General features: G+C 40.0%; 1 protein-coding gene and 1 long non-coding RNA gene across 2 annotated transcripts; both read left to right on the top strand.

Moving 5' to 3' along the window:
- Positions 1-1,878: 1,878 nt before the first annotated feature.
- LOC116037979 (musculin) lies at positions 1,879-3,909 on the top strand. Its single transcript, XM_031282134.2, has 2 exons — positions 1,879-2,683; positions 2,874-3,909. The coding sequence occupies exons 1-2, from the start codon at positions 2,261-2,263 to the stop codon at positions 2,949-2,951; spliced, it is 501 nt and encodes a 166-aa protein (XP_031137994.1). The 5' UTR covers positions 1,879-2,260; the 3' UTR covers positions 2,952-3,909.
- An 11,941-nt stretch (positions 3,910-15,850) lies between these two features.
- Positions 15,851-17,015, top strand: LOC116038039. The gene is made up of 3 exons (XR_004101999.2): positions 15,851-16,037; positions 16,265-16,353; positions 16,542-17,015. It is a non-coding gene; the product is annotated as an uncharacterized LOC116038039 (long non-coding RNA).
- The last annotated feature ends 1,805 nt before the right edge of the window (positions 17,016-18,820 follow it).

The following is an 18,820-nucleotide window of genomic DNA, read 5'->3' on the forward strand; positions in this document are numbered from 1 at the left end:
TATTTATTACTGTTGGCCTTGAATTGAATTATTCCCAGGGCAAATACAATAACCATGTAACCATCAATTACACTGATGTTTTAGACAATATTTTCTGCTTTTACATGAGGAACTACATCTACAAAATGACTAATGAGCACACTTGTTTTTTTTCAACCTGACAGTGAATGAAGCAGCAGGTTGAGATATGTGTCACATATCCAATACCTTTTTTGTGTTATGACAGTTATCAAATTAGGAGTAAATCCAACAGCAGAATCCCTTAGCTTGCACCTTCAAGTGTGTCAGTCAGATGGACGGACGCAGTGACAGGGGATGAGATGGCAGCCTGCCTGGAGCTCTGACTGTCTCAGCAGCTCAAGTGGAACTTAATATCTCAACCTCATGACACATCCAAGGATAAGTTAAGTATCCCTCCAAGGTCCAGCTGATGTCAGGTCTTCTTGTGAAAAGTGCAGAGCGGGATTCTGGGAAGAATGGGAATGTGTCCTTGGATTAGGGAGCATTCTTGGGCTGTCAAAGAGGGAAATTTGAGCAGTGGAACACCTCAGAACACTTAGAAATCACAGTGACTTGCATTTTGACACTGAAAAATGTAAATGGAACATCATTATAAAGAGTTAACAAACGAGTGCAACAAGACTCAAAAGACAGAATATAAGAGTTTAATAATGTGAGCCAGCATGTTGGAATAATTTACACACCATCCTGGGAACTCTAAGAGTACAGTGCTGCATTCAGCAGCCCAGTGCAGAGTACAGTAGTTTAGTGATCCTGGCATGGCCTGCTACCAAAATCAAGCATGCATCTCAGCTGCAGTTAGGTAATTCTTGGCAGTCTTGCTATTGTCATAAAAAAAAATCTGAATTTCACACATATTATCTGAAGTAATAGCTGACAGGGACCTGGGATTTTCTGGGAATATTTTCAGAAAGTAAAGGGGGTTCCTGTTAGTACTCTATGAATACAGAACTTTCCATTTACTCAGAGAAATTGTGCTCCCACACCTCCACGGTCCTTCCAGTGTTTCCCAAAGCTTGACTTGCATTTTTTAATACAGTATGAAATGTACTGACTGTATTTTACTTTGTGACGTTTGCAAATCTCACATACTACAACAGATATTATGTCTGAAGTGTGGAATTTGGTACAAAACAAATACTTCTTTCCCAGAAACATTTCATGCATTATCACTGCAAAAACATTCTGAAATCTTGTAGCCTCAGAGGCACAAAGCAATCAATCTTCTCTTTCCCCTCTGTTCTTGATCTCAATCAACACTAAAGTGCTACCCTGTCTGATCTCTATAGGTGGATGCTCGTACAAAAGTTTGGAGGACATAAAACAAATGCAAAAATAGCCAAGATGCGCAGTCAAAAAAAAATGTTTGCTATACTATGGGAATGAAGATGGGGCCTCCTCGCCTCTGCCACACCCTTGTCATGCCAACGCTCCAGATGTCATGGGAACCGATAACAGCTGGGGCTGGTGCACGCAGGATGCGTGTGAAAGGCTGCTCCATCTGCAGAAACCCAATCCCTCTGTGAAACCAGCAAAGGATTAGGCACTTTTGATAAGGTCCTTAAGACATTTCTATTACCGAAACACATCTGTGGAACCGACAGAGTTGGGAAATGTTTAATATTATCTTATTTCCAAATTGTTGCAAAGGGTTCAGTGTATAATTATCAGGAGAGTCATGCCCTCCTCTAATACAACATATCAGATGGATTCTCTCTGTTGGGTAAAATCAATCATCTGACATCCTTAGAGTCATTTTGCAATTTCATTTCACCTCCCCCTTATTTGACCAATAATAAGCTATTCATTTACAGGGTTACATGTTGTTATCAGGCTGCAGATGAGCAACTTATTCTTTAACAGTATACACAAGGAGACAGATTTGTGGTCTAACTGAGGTCATGGTAGCTTGGAGAAAAAGGGGAGGAGAAAAAAAACGCTGTACAGATGCCAAGTCCAAGACACTTAAATTAGAGGGGTAGCTAAGCAAGGAGGCATGTTTCAGTTTTAGGGAGAGCTGCAATTTTCAGGCTTGACCTCAAGCAGTTGGCATTGTAGCATTGTCAGGTGGCGAAAATAAGTCTCAGGGTTACCAAATGGGAATTTAAAAGTGTACATAGTCTGCTGACGTCCAATCTCGTGTCGTTTACTCAAATCTCTGCTGAGCTGAGAATCTACATTTTCAGTCACTGCTGTCCCCAAAGTGCCACTCCGCCTCCAAGGCACAGGTGGAGCAGCCATGTCCACTGGCTCTGTTGCAAGTGATGCTGAGGACTATGAGACATGCCACAGGAAGGCCGTCACCTCTCTGGAGAGGAGCGCACGGAAGATTACCTGCTATAATACCAACCGGTATTCGGATGAGGAGTTGGAGGACGACGGCGTAGAGGAGAGGATCAAGAATGAGCGCAAACTCTCCAAAGCGCACCAGAAGGAAGCGCGCCAGTCGCAGAGGAACGCGGCCAACGCCAGGGAGAGGGCGCGGATGAGAGTGCTGAGCAAAGCCTTCTCCAGACTAAAAACCAGCCTGCCCTGGGTACCAGCGGACACCAAACTGTCCAAATTGGACACGCTTAGACTCGCCTCGAGCTACATCTCTCACCTGAGACAGCTTCTGCAGGATGACCGGTTCGGGAACAGCTTTGCGCACCCAGTCAACCTGGTATGAAGATATAACTTGTTGAGCTATGAAAACAAGTTTCAAAGTGAAATTTATCAGTGTGACTTTTTTACCAAATAACATCAACAAATTGAAAATACTTTAATATCATTCAAATTGTATACTGAGCTCATAATGCAATGTGTTGGAAATGTTTCTTTACTGCTAATCCTGCTGTATTTTGCTTTAACAGACCTGGCCATTTATGATGACAGGCCGACCAGAGGACAGCCAAGGCATCACTGTAAGACTGTGCGGAGCAACAGCATAGGACTCTCTTCTTCAAACACCAGCTTTGGTTATTGTAGAGCCTGCAGACATTATGAAACCCTCCTGTCCAATGTCCATCTTTGGAAAACTGTCAGCATGTGTCCAAAACAATGACTTTGAACTCAACCTTTAATCAACTGAGGACTGTGTATTTCAGAGCATGTCAGTTAGAGCAATAAATACTCTAAGTTTGTTCAGATATAGTTTTTTTGTGTGTGCATGTTAATTAGTATTATGGCATGTTTACACTGTGTGTAAGCTCATTTCTGTTGGTTTTAAACTCTGGATTTGGCTTTTACAAACTTCAGTCTCATGACTTGCTTTATCATTTTATTGACTACTTATTTTTTACAGATATTACAGATATTCTGGTTGATCACAATACATTATTGATACAGTGTAAAGCTCTGCCTGTAGGTAGTAGCAGTCTTCCATTTTTACTTATCTGCATAGATTGACAGGACCTACAGTGCATTTCACAAAATCACCTCACAACTCAAAGTCTGTTTTGCTACTTTGAATGTATTGCCATCACCGAGCTGAAATGTGCTGCAAGATTCTTCTATATTGTACGTCTACAGTATTTATTGCATTTGTGATATGTTTGTCCTTTGATATTTTTGCATTTCAGATAAAATGTGATTAATAATGGTTGTCTTCTCTTCCTGTGTTAAATCAAATCAAACTATTCCCTCAGTGATTTAGTTTTTTACTTCATTTATTAAGACTCACTTGAAATGCACAGTAAACAAATCCATGAATTTTGATAGTGTAAATATCTGTGGGGATTGCAGCACCCATATTCTGTGAAAAGCAGACACAAAAATGTTTGATATTTGTGCCATTTGTGCATGTAACCAAACACCAAGTGTGCAATTTGGAAACTGTTTACAGATCGATATTTAATTAGAAAACTGTTTGGTTCGGTTTTATTCTCTCATAATCAAACAACACATATAACACTTGAACAACAATGAACATATGTTGTATTAAATCACTTACTGTAGGCCTATTACAAGACTTTTACAAATATTTTATTCATTTTTTAGCTGAAAAATACATACCATCATAACTGCTAAATGTGCAAATCCCTTAAACATCATAAAAGGTATAAATTAGTGACACCAACAAAAAAAAGTTGCTGTAGTTTTTCAGCTTTATTTGTATTGTGGTCCCAACTCTTATCTTTCAGCAGGACTCTGGAGATCTGGAGCCAAGTCATCAGACGGAATGCAGTTGTTCATATTTCAGTCAAAACAAAATAACTTCACAAAGCATTGGTCAAAAGTTCAGATAGAAGCAGAAGTTCACTCACACCCCCACCTTAACACACACATACACAGCCAAGCTTGCACATCACACTTGCACAAACACACACACACACACACACACACACACACACACACACACACACACACACTCATGAACATCCACACTTAGCAGACAGAGCATAATGTATGACAGTGATCTCTTGATCTACGAGTCCTTTTATTTAGTTAAACCCCAAGATGATGTGAGTACAGATGGATAGAGATCCAGGGTCTGGTGGGACAGACTGACAAAGTGCTTGAGATGAAGAAAGAGACGAAGAGAGGAGAAAGAGGAAGAGTTTTCATCAGGTTCGTGTAGAGGCGCAGCTGTTGGCGTGTTGGGGAGTTTCCCAGAACTCTGAACTGCTCTCTTGGGAGAAAGCAGCCACTCTGCTGGACCCGGACAGCTAATGAGCTGCCTTCTCACACTCAGTCTGCCTCCGTTCACCATTCGCTTCAAATGTGGCATAGAGGGAAAGCAACTTGTAAATGCCCAATGTGCATCTTGACTGCAATGAAAATGAGGTGTCATCAGTCAAAACATGGCATGTCAACCGAATGATGTTTGGGGCTGGCTTACGCGCAATGAGCTGATCTCTCGGAGTGAACTCTGGGAAATAAAACAACAAATAGTGTGTGCCAATTTATGGCCAAAGCTGGCTGGAGCAACAGAGACACTGCTGCTAAGATGACCATACTGTATATGTTGCTGCAGCAGGTTTCATTGAAGCTCATGCAGTTTGTAATGTTACATGAGTGGCATCTAGTGGTGAGGAATGTGAACAGCAAACCCATGGTAATCACTTTTACGGTAATATAACGTTGCCTTTAAAAAATATGTATTCAAATTACAGTTTTAAGACTTTAATTGTTTTAAGATTTCTCTTTAAGTCTCTTTAAATCTTTCGTGATACTAGTGCAGCAATATGATTGTTCTGTCATATTTCAAGATACTGACACTAACTGCTTGAACATTTCCCAAAACAAGCAAATTAACAAGTGGAATAATCTTACACTAGCTGGCAGAATTTGTACTTAAAAAAAAGTCTTCTGGTTAAAATAGATGACAGCATGACTAGTATGAGAAACTAAAGGAGGAGACATCAGAGGGCATTTTACATGTCATAGGAAAATCACAGGTGTAGATAATAACATTAATGACGGCTGAATGTAGCTGCTTCTGCGTGCTGGCTCACTGGGATGCTTGAGTAAAACCATTGTTAATGTTATAACTGACACCTGTGCTTTACTGTGACAAGTCAGAATGTCTGCTGTGAAAAGGGCCCTTAGCTTTCTAGAGTAAAAACGGTTGAGTACAGTACAGTTAACAAGACAAGGACAATGAGAGGATTTGTTTGTAGATAAAGAAAATTAAAAACAAGTAAAAGCAAGTGCCTGATTTTGAACTGCTTAAGTGTTGAACTAATGCAATAACATTTGCCTCTTTGCTACCTATAAGCAGGTTTAATGAAATGCAATGGTTAAATACAAATATGAGCTGGCATACGGTATGTCTACTTGAGGACATGGGATTACAATGTGTGGCCTCTCACAGAGCACGTTTTTTTTTTGTCCAGCAGAGGTCAGTATATCTTCACAATGGTCAACATGGTCACAAGAGAATGGGACACTTACTGCTTTCCTTGCATTGTGCAGTATATTGGGATTAGGAAGCCTCAGCATTACATTGATTTTCCTTGTTTTTTTCTTCATACATGGCTACGGTATGGTTTAATTCATTTCTTTTTTTTAAACAAATACATGTCCTTTTGCTACTTGTGTGCTTTGCTCACAGTAATATTGTCTGGTTTAATTAACATTATCTATTGTTTTATCTCTTTTTTAACCGTTCAGATATTAATTTCATTCATGCAGAACACATTGCTTTGATATAAAATTGCATCGTCAGCCATCAAGGCTTGTTTTGGTACGACTGAAACATTTTTTTTTGTAGAAGAATTTCCATGAACAGGAAGGAACTATAGGTCCAAAGCCAACATCGGGGGGTTCAGCGAGGCTGCCTTTGTAGCTGCCCCAAAAGCACTAACTTTAGGCCTTACAGTCTGCAGGAATCCAGCCTCGACGCTTTGAACTTTCCAAACCAACTTTCAGCGTGTTTGTTATTCAATATCCAGTCACTCAATACCACTAATGAGAAAGGGATATGTAAATCCTGAACTATTTCAATCCCGTTTGCCTAACCTATACACTTCCTCATGGGGAGATTAGTTCCTCTGCTATGTCCAGACTTTGTTTAGAAAATACATTCTTTCCAGGTATGAACATTTTGACCCCTGAACCTGAACTGTCATCCTAAAACAAAATGTAAGGTTACAGTTGGGCTATTGGTTTTCTACAAATTGCCATAATTATAATTATTGTAGTCTGAGTGTAGTGCAACATGGATGTGGATGTAGTTTTTGGATAAACAGCACTCACTTAGTTTTGCCTAACATCTCCAGGAATGTGGTCATGAACTGAGGAGCCAGAAATGTAGGCCTAAGGATACTTGTAACACATCCAAAGCTGGACTTGGACTGAAGGACATGCTGGGAGAAAGTGTTTGTTTTGCTGAAGGTTAAATGATACTGACACATTATGTGTGCATCTGTGTAAGTATTTCATTTTATTCTTTTCAAGCACACACATAGTTCTGTGAATGTTACAATTACTAAAAAACAAATATTTTAACTTCTTGCTATTATTTGCCAACACTTTTTTTTCAATTAACTGAATTACTATTCTCACTAATAAAATATACAAAATTATGTGATTTAAAGACTAAGGCTGAATCTCATTTAGCGTCGCAAACTAGCAATTTTTAATAACGTTTCAATTAAGAATATGGTTGCAAATATATATGTACAGGACTGTGTAGAGCACAAAACAAGACTTTCGGAATTTTTAAATCAATTCTTTAAGCCGAAAATACTTACATTTATGGGTCTCTCTGGTTGATCTGGTCACCATTGTTGCCGGCTGCACAGTGTATTCTGGGTACCCCTTGCTTTCAAGTAAGCTCGCGACTTTGCTTAAAACTAAGGGGTATCTACCCCTTCCCCTTAGTCCTACCCCTCGATCAAAATGAGAATTGGGATAGCCCTTACTCTCACATGAACGCGCAAAACTAAGGGGAAGGGGTAAGGGGAAGGGGTAAGACAGAGAAATGAGACGCAGCCTAAGACTGGCAATGTTTTTACAAATCCCATGAAGAGCCTAACCAACAGTGTCGTAGTCTGTCAATAGTGTCAATAGTCTGACACTTAACCCAAAAGCCCATACTAAAGATTTAAATCTTATATTTATACTTTAATTTCTTTAAAGCCTTATTTTTTCTAAAACAGCTGGGCACTGTGATTGTTTAGCAAATGTCACTCAAACTGGAGATTTGTTGCGCTTGTGAATATTTCCGGCAGCAGCACTCCAAATAAACTACAGTGACCATGTTTACCAAATGAAGGAATATGTCACCGTGTGCAACAATGTGGGAACAGTAACAACAATGGAGGTCTATGGCACAGAGGAATGTAATAAGCTCGATCAGGCTTTGGCTACACATACAAGTATTGTTAGTTTTGGTCTTTTAATTGGATTTGTTGACAAACATATAGAATATCACCAGCCTTATCTTTAAAGAACACAATTATGTCAATGTAAACCCCCCAAGTCATGTAAAAAAAAAAAAAAAAAAAAAAATCAAATGTCATGCTGTTTTGTGCAGGATATTGGTAATTTGCTGTTCATACATGCATGTGTGCATATGCCCTCTGGTGTGTAAGTGTGACTGAGATAGAGAGACAGAGGCAGAGAGACGGAGATCTGACTTCCTGTTACTCTGTGGAGATGACACACTCTTCTGTTAGATAGGTGATTGGGTTACAGTGCAGGACTGGCAGCCTCCTCTCAGGAGAGAATGGAGGCTCTTTGTGGCAGGATGAGCTGGACACTCTGAAAGGAAAGGTCGAGCCAAACGGGGGGGGGAAAGAGCAGAAGAAGATGGGAGGGAAGATGCATAAATTGGTGAGGAGGGGTAAGGACGGTTTTAGGTGGGGAAGGTTGACAAAACAATAGCCACACAAGCCCCGTGGCCCTCTCTCGCCCTCGTCCTCCATTGTCTCCAAACTGAACTGCCGTGTGTTGGCTGAGACAGTTGCTGAGCTGTTTGGGTTGTGTCCTGCTGCTGCCAATGGCAGCCCAGAAGAAACAGATATTTGTGTTTGTTCTCAGGGCATGTGGAGCTATCCCAGTCCTGCTTACAAGGTCTGGGCGGTGCCCCCCTGGCCTATTATCTTGTCCTCGCCTTTCTGTCTCTCTCACAAAGAGATTAACACCACTAGGTTCTTTCAATGGGCTTGTTTTACGTACACACTGCATACTTCTCCCATTGTGTCTGAGTTTCTGGATGTGTAAGGTGTGCTCTAAGATATGCTCTCACAGACATGCAAACAGTTAGGCTGTACATACAAATAAAGGTAAAAATCATGTTATTTGTGAAAGATTTTTTTTTTAACTTTGGTGTTGACTACTCAGAGGGGGAAATTAAAGTTGTTGTTGTTGAAGGCCTTTTTTGTTTTCAGAAATTTTATCTAGATGATAATAACTAATAAAGGGCAATTTACATCATTAATATTGACTGGAAGTTTGAAATTTCAAAAAATATAAAAACTGGATATCAGTCAATAAATGAAAAATATCAACACAAACACTTTTGTTATTATTAGATTCCATTGGGACACTTGTATTTCTGTGCAGCATTAATGAGGTCAACAGAAAACTGGTTCTATCACTCCTCCAGTCTCCCTCCGGTGGCACATTCTCCCTGAGTTCATCTTCTGACATTACAAAGACGGCCACAACTTGACAATGGAGATAATATTTTCCCTTCACAATGGCTCCCAGTCTCCGCTCTGGGCGAAGGCTCAGTGGCTGTAAGTAGCCTGGGTTTTCCCATCCCTGTCAGACAGCGGCCCAGCCCAGTGGAGAAATGAGTCCCCAGGTTGCTTAAAGGCCCAACCTGTCAGCGGTCCAGAGGGATTAGCCATTCACAGCCTCCATATTGTTCTCCAGGCCACAATAGGCTGCATGGGGCCTGGCCCTTTGTCATCAACTCTGTTGTGAACTTCTGCTGGGGCAACAAAAGTGTAACACACCTGCAACTATGGATTAGAACTTTTTCTTACCCTCTTTTTTCTCCACTCTTGTCCTTTATTTTTTCTTTCCTGACACATTGCCCATGGCAGTGTTGGCCACATCAAAAGTGATCTTTTAGACAAAAAAAAAACAGGCTTTTCACCTTCAACACCCACAGCTAAGATGGACAAGCTAAAGTATTATTTTTCTTTTTTTAATTACTGCTGGCTTGTTGTGTACAGATGCTTACCTGTGAAACAGGTAGTTTTATTTTTCGTATTTCTATATTAATATGCTGAAATAACAGTTTTACAGGAATCCATCATTTCAATCAATCTATGTACCAAATGTTTTTACAAGTCCAAATAAATGTCAGGAAGGATATCTTTTCCAGGCATCAGTCTTATTTTGACATCACCTTTAACCTTGTGGAGAAAATATTCTGTCAAGGGTCTCTGATGGCCACATCCAAGCAACTAAATCCCAATTTCAACCTTTTTTCTAAGAGGCTTGAACTTTCCATGACCACATCAGAAATCAAAGTGATTTCACGGTCATCGTGTAGAACGTGATGTCCTTTAAAATCTCAGAGGAAGAGAGACATTTATTGAGATGTGGTCTCTTATCTTGTTTTTTTTCTTTGAAGAACTCGCAGTCTGCACAGGTGCAACAAATAATGCCGGTCTTTTACATTTTTGAAAAGAGATAGATATGTTTTGTGTTACTGCAGTGATATTTGTTGCTTTACAAAGACTTCCTCGTCGTTACAACACTTCCCGTCATTTTCCTTGATCTTGATCACAGTAAAAACGTACTCTCTCCCATTACTCATTTTACTGTTGTTAAACTTTTGGGCTGAGTTCAGGTCGAGATTTGTAACACAGGTGAACCCTTGTGTCTAATTTACACAGCAGCATGAATAACTTAACACCACCATATCAAACGTTGCATTGACGGGAGGAAACACACACATGTCCACATATTTCACAATTCAAATCAATTTAAATCAATTACGAGGACATTTTTTTCAAATTAATGTATTTTATTAGCATGTCTTTTGGTTTCTAAAACTGATTAAAGTATGTGCTAACAAGAACTCAGTTCAGTATTGGGGGACATTGATATTTTGTTTTTTCTTTCTTACTCACCCAGAGTAAAACCCACATTTTAATATATTTACAGTATGTATTTTGTTAAACCTGGCTTTCAAGTTACAGTTTGATCTTATTTATCTATATTTGTCATTTAATTGTTAAGAAAGAAAGTATAGACTATGTATTATATTTAAATACTATCTTTACTAGTATACCTAGACACATCACAAATCATTTTGTAATTATTCAGTCTTTTTGTATTATAGTATTTGTGAAAACTTTTTTAAAGAAAAAAATGCAAGCTATTATTATTATTATTATTATTATTATTATTATTATTATTATTGTTATTATTAATAATAATAATAATAATAATACCTTTTGTCCCTAACTTTAAGCACAGTGGCTACTTGATCGCAAATACATTCTAACAAAGTTAGGCAAAGCCCGACACACCTTCAAGCTACACAAATAGTATAAAAAACAAGGTATTCATCCACCAGTTTGTATGATTCTGAGTCAGTAGATTCCCCCCATCCCAAACTATCCCTTTAGGGCAATAGTTAGAGACCTTCAATCAGACATCATATCTTCAGGATTAGTTTTATGGTGCATCCAATTCCAAATTGCTGAAGAGGGGATTGTCATTAGGGCACATGATGGTCTCTTTGGGCTAACCTCAGGGTCACCATCATACAACGAGACACAGCTGACAGCGACGCTCGGCCAGTTAACACTGTTTGATGGATCACCTGTGCGTGTAAGCGTGCGAGTGTGCATACAGGTTTGTGTGTGTGTGTGTGTGTGTGTGTGTGTGTCCCTGGAGAGCCTCTATGGCCGGATGGTGTATCAGATGGCACGTTAATTACTCAGCCTTCAAAAGGGGGCTGTCCTGGGTAGAAGTGAGTGGAGGGCTGATGGCTGTGTGGTGGTCAGAGAGGCTGCCCGTGGGGAATAGGCGTGGAGATGAGTGGCACATGTGGAGGTCTACATGCATATACAGTGATCACACAGACATGCAACCCATCACACAGGTGAGCAATCAGGTTGTTCTCATCATAAAGTGATACAAGGCTCGCTCTTAGTATCTTTTCCTGTAGGTTGCTTCTTCATATTTCGAAAAATGTAACTTATCAGTGGCACTATTAGCAAATTAAACAGCAAATGAATATGTTTACTGAATAATTCAATTAAGCTGAAAACGCCCTGAGCAGAAGGTAGAAAAGTTTAGGACATGATGAATTAAAATATTGCAGATTTTGAGTGGTTTAAACCCGCAATAATGAATTATTCAGCCACTTGGGGGCATATTATCACCTTGGAACAGTTGTCTATTCACACACCCAACAGATACTTAGCAATGTTAGCATTCATTTGGCCATCTGACATGTCTAATATTCACTCATCTTTTAGCCATGTTTTTGGTCTCTACCAACTCGAACAACGAAAATATCTGGCTCTTTAAATGCTAAATGCTCTACTATTTTCCTCAACTACAGTTTAGTCGCTAACTTTGTCTGCTGTTTGATGCCAGGCAGGTAAATCACAGTGGGTTTATAAAGCTTTTCGAACTAAAAACAGCTGTTGTGCTGCCTAAAAACGAAACTTTGCGAGCAATGAGTAGACCAAAACAGTGAAGTTGAGGGCCAGAAAAGCAAAACAATGAGCTGAAAGATGCTATAATACTTCCCAGAGCTAAAAACTGCAGAGCCGGGCAATAATTATCTGTGGGTTCTTCACTACAAGTGACACCTTTAACATTATACACAGTCATTTGATCCCTTGGTATTGTAAAAAAATAAATACATTATAGCAGCTTTAAACTCTATGCATCTTTATAAACCTTTTTCTGTAGTAAACAAACAGGACTGTCAAGATGGACACTGGCCTTTGACCCCACCTGGCCCTGACCATCCCCCTGCCTTTCTGTCTACCCCATCACACCCATACACAGAGCTTAAAGTTCCCAAAGCCCTCTCAGACCCCCTTCTTCTGTCCGTCAGATCAAAGCTTGCCGGAGGTTGAGAGGGACCTGACCCATGGGAGAGGCGGAGGACCCTGCTGTTTGGCTAGTCGGCGGTGTGGAAAGAGACAAACAGGCAGCTCCAAGGACAGCCAGAGCCCCCCCCCCCCCTGGCTGATGGAGCCCTAGATCCATGGAGGCTTCTCAAGGCCATGCATGACAGAAGAGGTCGTTTGTTCTGTCATCATAGAAAGATATACTCACACACACACTTGAAAAGACACACGCACAGTGTTTCTCTCACTGTCTCTTCCTTCTTCTCTGCATCAGTAAGACACACACACTCTATCACTACATAAAAGACACGCTCAGTGCCTTGCCCTCTTCCTTTGTTTGTGTCCCATGGTTACCATGCAGACATTTTTCATCCATCATCTTTCTCCCACTGTCTGGGCCCGTGACACTGATTCATTTGCGCCATATAATGGAGACACAACTAATATCAGGGTAACTGTTCTGTAGTTGTTTATACATGAAGAACATTTTATAACATTTCTCTGATCCATATCAAAACTTCGAAAAACAGATGCAGTTCAAAAACATGAATTTACAGTTACCCCAAATGTGATTTATCGTTCAACTCCACCTATTTTGACTTTTTTGATCATCATTATTGATATAAAAATCACGCATTGGGAACCAAATCAGTAATGAAATACAGTACATTGCATCCTTGGAGCATTAAAGATGTGAGCTGTGTGTGCCTGTGCCAGAGTCAGTGTGACCTGCAGTATTTGTGATCATTTCATCACACTGAATAAAAGCTCATCATCCAAACACCAGTAACTGCTTTACCTGCAATTCCAGAGAGTTGAACCAAACAGATTTTTTTGGCAAACTCTATAAATTCAATACTGAATTTCATACATCGAAACTACTAATATTTGCCACTGTGCTGTGGCAAATATATAAGGTCATTATTTGTTTAACGAATATTTTTTCAGCCTCTTTATCATCTATTTCTATGTCTATATATACTTTTAAGATGAAAATGCTATGTGTTCTTGTTTTTCACCTCATCATGCATCTTTCTTGCACTGTGAATCTTCCAGCCTGCTGCCTCAGCCTGTGGCGTTGATTAATCTGCGTGATAATGAAGACACGCCACAAACCCTGGTGGGTGTATAATCACCATAATCATTTAATAATTATGTTGTATTCATAAGGAGTGGATGTTTCATGATCTGTTTACTTGCCTTATCTCCACTTGATTAGATCTAATCACTCTTCAGTAATACAAAGTTGTTTTTTATAATACTTGTAGCTCTGGTGAATTTGTAATTTGCCATTTCCTTTATACTGAAGTGTACAGTGATGGCTCATTTGCATCTATATTGCAAAAAAAAAGAAAACTAAATAATATCTAATGTCAACAATCATAGGCTTGTATTTCACAATCTCTCTTAGCGGAGAACCATAAAATACAGTTTTACAGCATGAAATTTCCTTTTGAAATCCCAGGGACACCTGATGCTTGTTTGAGCTACTTCATGCGTCTCATACTAGCCTCCTCCGCGTTTTTATTAAGCACCGTGCAATTTCAGACCCCATGTTCCCCTGTCTGCTCCCTCTGCCTCTGGTGTGCAACAAAAAGACACACTGTAGTTCACTCATTGACTTCCCCACACTTCCCTGTCTCTCCTCTTTCGTTTACAAGGTGACAAAGCTCGCCGCGGTGTCTCAGTGCAGCTGGCATCCCCAGTAAACGGAGGGCTCCCATATGATCTATCTGCATGGCGCTCATGTTATCTCCAGTGAGGGCATTTAAAGCTCTATGTCTTTTCCACATGGCCCAGACTAGTTTAATTACCCCTGCCTCAGCTGTGGCTGTGAACGCCCACCACTCTGGTTCACTATGTGGGAACCAGGATGGAGGAGGACAGGGGTCAGAGCCCTGCTGCATATATATGCTAATTCTAATACACGTTAATACAATATGTAAAAAAAAAAAAAAAAAAAAAGAGTTTGGAGAGAATGGCAAATTCTATTGTATCATGTTGCATTCGATTCTAATTGAATATACATATCTCCATTCAGATACACATTTTATTATTCATATTGAATTGATTTTGCTGTAACCATACAGCAAATGTACTTATTCTCTAGCAAATCACAAAAATATATGTACAAAACAATAGAAAGAATAGAATACCAACATATGCATACAGCACATCTGCTTGCACACATACAAGCACTTATAGGCTACGTACCTGATACGCAAATATTTACTGTCCTGCTTTCCATATATTTATTTTTTCCAACACTAATTCTTATTTCATTTACATTCTACAGTTTAAATCTATACAAAGTCTTACTTGTCCACGATTCTTTGTGGTTACAGTAACATATCATTTCATAACATTAATGTACTTTAAAAGATCACCCCATTTGGTCATAAAATGATCACCCCTTTCTCTCCTTCTGAATTAGTTTTTTTTTTAAATGAGCCAACCTTGTTATTGTTTTTTTAATTTTAAAACAGATGTGAGGACTATTGAGCAGTTCAGGTCTTTAATTTGCCACAAATGCATCTTATACTCTGCTTAATTAATGTGCAATGATGAATGCAATAATATAAGCTACTGGCTCACAACCATTTTTGGCTTGAGACTCTTTAAAACAAGAGTAAGTCAAGTCATGACATTTTTTTTTACGGTTGGGTATTTCTATGAGCTGTGAGCATTTCAAGCAAGCAAAGAGTGATTTGATTGAGTTTAATTTGAATAACTTTTAGAGGCCTCAAGAGGTCAAACAATGCTTTATGTTACAAGAAAAAGGCAAAGATAAACATCCCAAAAAAATGTACATATTTTTATGAAGCAAAAAAATGTTTTGTTCATCTTTCCTAATGTGGTAATCATCTCACGACCCCTCACATCTATCTTACTGCTTTATTAAGTAAAAATGCATGATCCTGAAACACACAAACACCCATGTGTACAGTACATGTGCAAAAGCAACAGAAGAAATATCAGGTGAAAAAAGAATGTAGTTTGCCCTAACAAGAACCACCCAGTGTTGTGTGTTAATACGATACTGCAGGCTTGGCTCGGCCTGTGTCAAGTCTTCTCTGGCTCTGAGCAGTAGGAGAAGGTGAGACACTCTAATAGGATCAGCCAGTATGACCTTTTCACTCCTCGCCTTTCCCTCCTCCACTGCCCTCCCCTCACCCCTGTCGCTCTCCCCCTCCATTCCCTCTTGGCACCGTTGGCGCTGGGTGGCACCCAAGAGCCACTCGGCCGACGGGTAGGGTTACAGCAGCCGGGGCCTCGGCTCACATGTTTTAACAATTTCCTCCGTCCTCTGTGAAATTATGCAAATATTTTAGTCCAGTTTCCTTGAGTCTGGAACACCAATTAAGAGTGTCTGTTTGGTTTTTCATGACAGCTGTTGAGGAGGCTTGCAGACAGTTTGCAGTCAGGCATTGCGCTGGAGGTGAAGGGCTCCCACCAAGCAGGCCTGGACCCAGATGTAGCGCATGCTGATACACAGGAGAGCTGCAGTGCACATAGGGAAGCGCTACTGATGAGGTGAGACTGGGGCATAAAAAAGGGGGGAAATGTTGGGAGAAATAGGCTGACAAATGAAGTCTGTGAGATGGAGAGGTGATGCTGACAATGGAGGGAGAAAAGAAAACCTAGTGATAGCAACAAGGACAGAAAGAGATGAAGATATGGCATGGAAGGGGAATTGATACTTTCCAAAGCTAACAGATTATAGAAGAATAACAGGCCTTTGACTTTGTCTTTATTTCAAGGTAGCCTCCTGTGAGTGGCTTTCAATGCAACGGCAGAAAGGAGGCCTGCCAATCTGCCTTGATGATGAACACTGCTCCTCCAGCAGCAGGTAAGGTCATATCTGCTATTTCTGCATGTAAAAGCACGGAGGTCAAAAACTTTAAGCAGGCCCGCGGCTGGGAGTACTGGCTTCTTCTGCATTTCTAATCAGTCCCCCACCAATGCTCTGTCTGACTTATTTTTATTCCCCTTTCTTCCATCTCTGTAAAGACTAACCACTGGTCATGTCCAACACAGGAAAACTTGAGCTAAGGTCCTAAAGGCTATCAAGTCCACTCTTCCTCACTGGAAGTCCATCTTTGCTTTAAAGACTCGCTGGCTCCAGAAATTCTCCATCGTGCTGAAGAATTTGATCCAGGGGATTGTGCTGTCTGGATAAATGTTCACTGAGCTCTATAAGGGGAATGGATTGAGGTCACGGCACTAAAGCATCTCCCTCAGTTCAAAGGTGGGCATGAACGTGAGTCCCGAAGACAGATTCATCTTGGTCAGGAGAAAACCTCTTGAAAGGAGGGCATGTAATCGCAATGTGGAGCGTAACGGACCATATCGTTATTAAATGGTATTGTTAAAGGAAATAGGAGAGAGGTCAAATTTGATGTAAGTCGCCCTATTGTGACATGTGAGACGAGCCCTTCACTAATGCTGGTGATAGATATAGGGTTAGCTTTGATGAGCTTATCCATCACTATAAATAATATTATAGATGTTATCTTATTTCTGCTGACGTCCCTTTCTATGTCCTCTTTAAAATGTTAACTCTAATAAACTATTAGAAAAAAAAATGCAAGGTAAAAAACCTATTTAGATTAAGTTTCTTAAAGCAGCAGTTCAACATTTTTGGGAAATGCCTTATTATATTTCTTGCAGAGAGTTAGATGAGAAGACTCATGATACCACACTCTGTCTGTTGAATATACAACTACAGCTAGCAGCTGGGTAGCTCAGCTTTGCACAAAGACTAGAAAGAGGGGGAAACAGCTAGACAGGCTAGACAAATAAACACATTTTGTCTTTTAATTCATTCAACAACTGAAGTGTAAAAACAAAAATGTTTCACTCCAAGAAATCACTGCTTCCAGCCAAGAAATAGTCCAACACATAACCCCCGGTTTAGCAAACGAGATATATGTTAACTGGAGAGCTTTAGAGGTGCTGGTAGGTTTGATTTAGTTACCTTCATACAGAGCCAGGCATAGATGTTTCCTTGTTTCCAGTTTCTATGCTAAGCTAACCGTCTGCTGGCTGTAGCTTCATATTTACCGTACAAACACAATCTTCTCGTCTAACTCTCAGCAAAGAAGTGCATTTACCAAAATGTCTTACTATTTCCTTAAAGCTTTGAGTTGTTAACTAAGAATAGGTTTCTTGAAAGTTCTTCAAATATGTCCTGCAACTTTGTCTCAGCTGCCCAACTCTTTCCATTCCTTTTCCTTCAATAAGTACCTTAATTCCTATCCTTTGTTTGTCTGTTGCTTCATCTGACTCTTCCCTCTGTCCAACCCCCCTCATAATTTCCTCCCTCTCTTCCCCCATTTCTAAACTCTCCTCTCTGTGGTGTCTCCCAGAGATCTTAGTGTGGCCCAGCTTTTCTGCTCCAGGTGGTCTGCAGCCAGCCACCTGTGTTGTCTTTGTGGCGCTGTCATCTGTCTCCGGGCAGGCTTTGTGGGGTTGCCAGTGTGAGGACAGGCCTGGTGAGCGCCGATGATGGAGATAGTGCTTTCTGCTGCTGCTTCTCCCAGACTCTCACAGGACTCCAGTGTTGCCGCACACAAGGAGCAATGTTTACAACCCCAGCCAAAGTCCCACAGAAAAATCCTGGGAATTGTTTTTTTTTTCTGGTCTTCATGCCAAAATGTTTGTGGAATGGTATTTGTAAGATGGAAAAGTTTTACGGAGGTAGACCAGCCAAAAGAGAAGCTCGTCCACACATTTGTCCTGAGAGGAACCTTAACCAAGAGTATTGTGAATGTGCAGCATCACATTGACCACATGAATTCATATGCATGTACATTATTCTGTTTTTCTATAAGTGTGGGTTTTTCTCCACAACATCACAACAAAATCCATAAAGCATAAAACCTGATCCAGGACTATACGTATGATCTACTGCATTTAAAGTTATAGACACAAAGTATCACACCCATTCTTAGCCCCAAACTAATGCATTTTTCTTAATCTCCACTTGAGGGAAACATCATGCAGCCATGGCAGCTATTTGTTTCTCTGCCACACAGCTTGGAGTAAAGATGCATCTGATGAGAAGGAGCTATTGTAGGTTTGAAAAATATGCCATATTCATTTTCAGGGCTGTATTGATTAATCTGCTGATTATATACTCAGTTAATTGATGAATAAAAAAGCCCAAGCTGATATCTTCAATTTATAAGCTTGAACTACTAAATTTTTGGTATTCTTTCTGGACAAAATGACTTAAATGTTGAATTTATTATCATAATATTTGCCAGTTCATTTTCTGCCAAACAAGTTAACAATTAGTCAAAAGATTATTTCAT

The sequence above is a fragment of the Sander lucioperca genome, chromosome 1 (assembly GCF_008315115.2).
Source record: "Sander lucioperca isolate FBNREF2018 chromosome 1, SLUC_FBN_1.2, whole genome shotgun sequence".
Classification (NCBI taxonomy): Eukaryota; Metazoa; Chordata; class Actinopteri; order Perciformes; family Percidae; genus Sander; species Sander lucioperca.

Excerpts from the sequence above, each read along its gene's own strand:
- LOC116037979 (XM_031282134.2), top strand. The coding sequence starts at position 2,261 with ATGTCCACTGGCTCTGTTGCAAGTGATGCTGAGGACTATGAGACATGC. Across the intron at positions 2,684-2,873 it reads TTGCGCACCCAGTCAACCTG|ACCTGGCCATTTATGATGAC; the intron begins GTATGAAGATAT and ends TTGCTTTAACAG.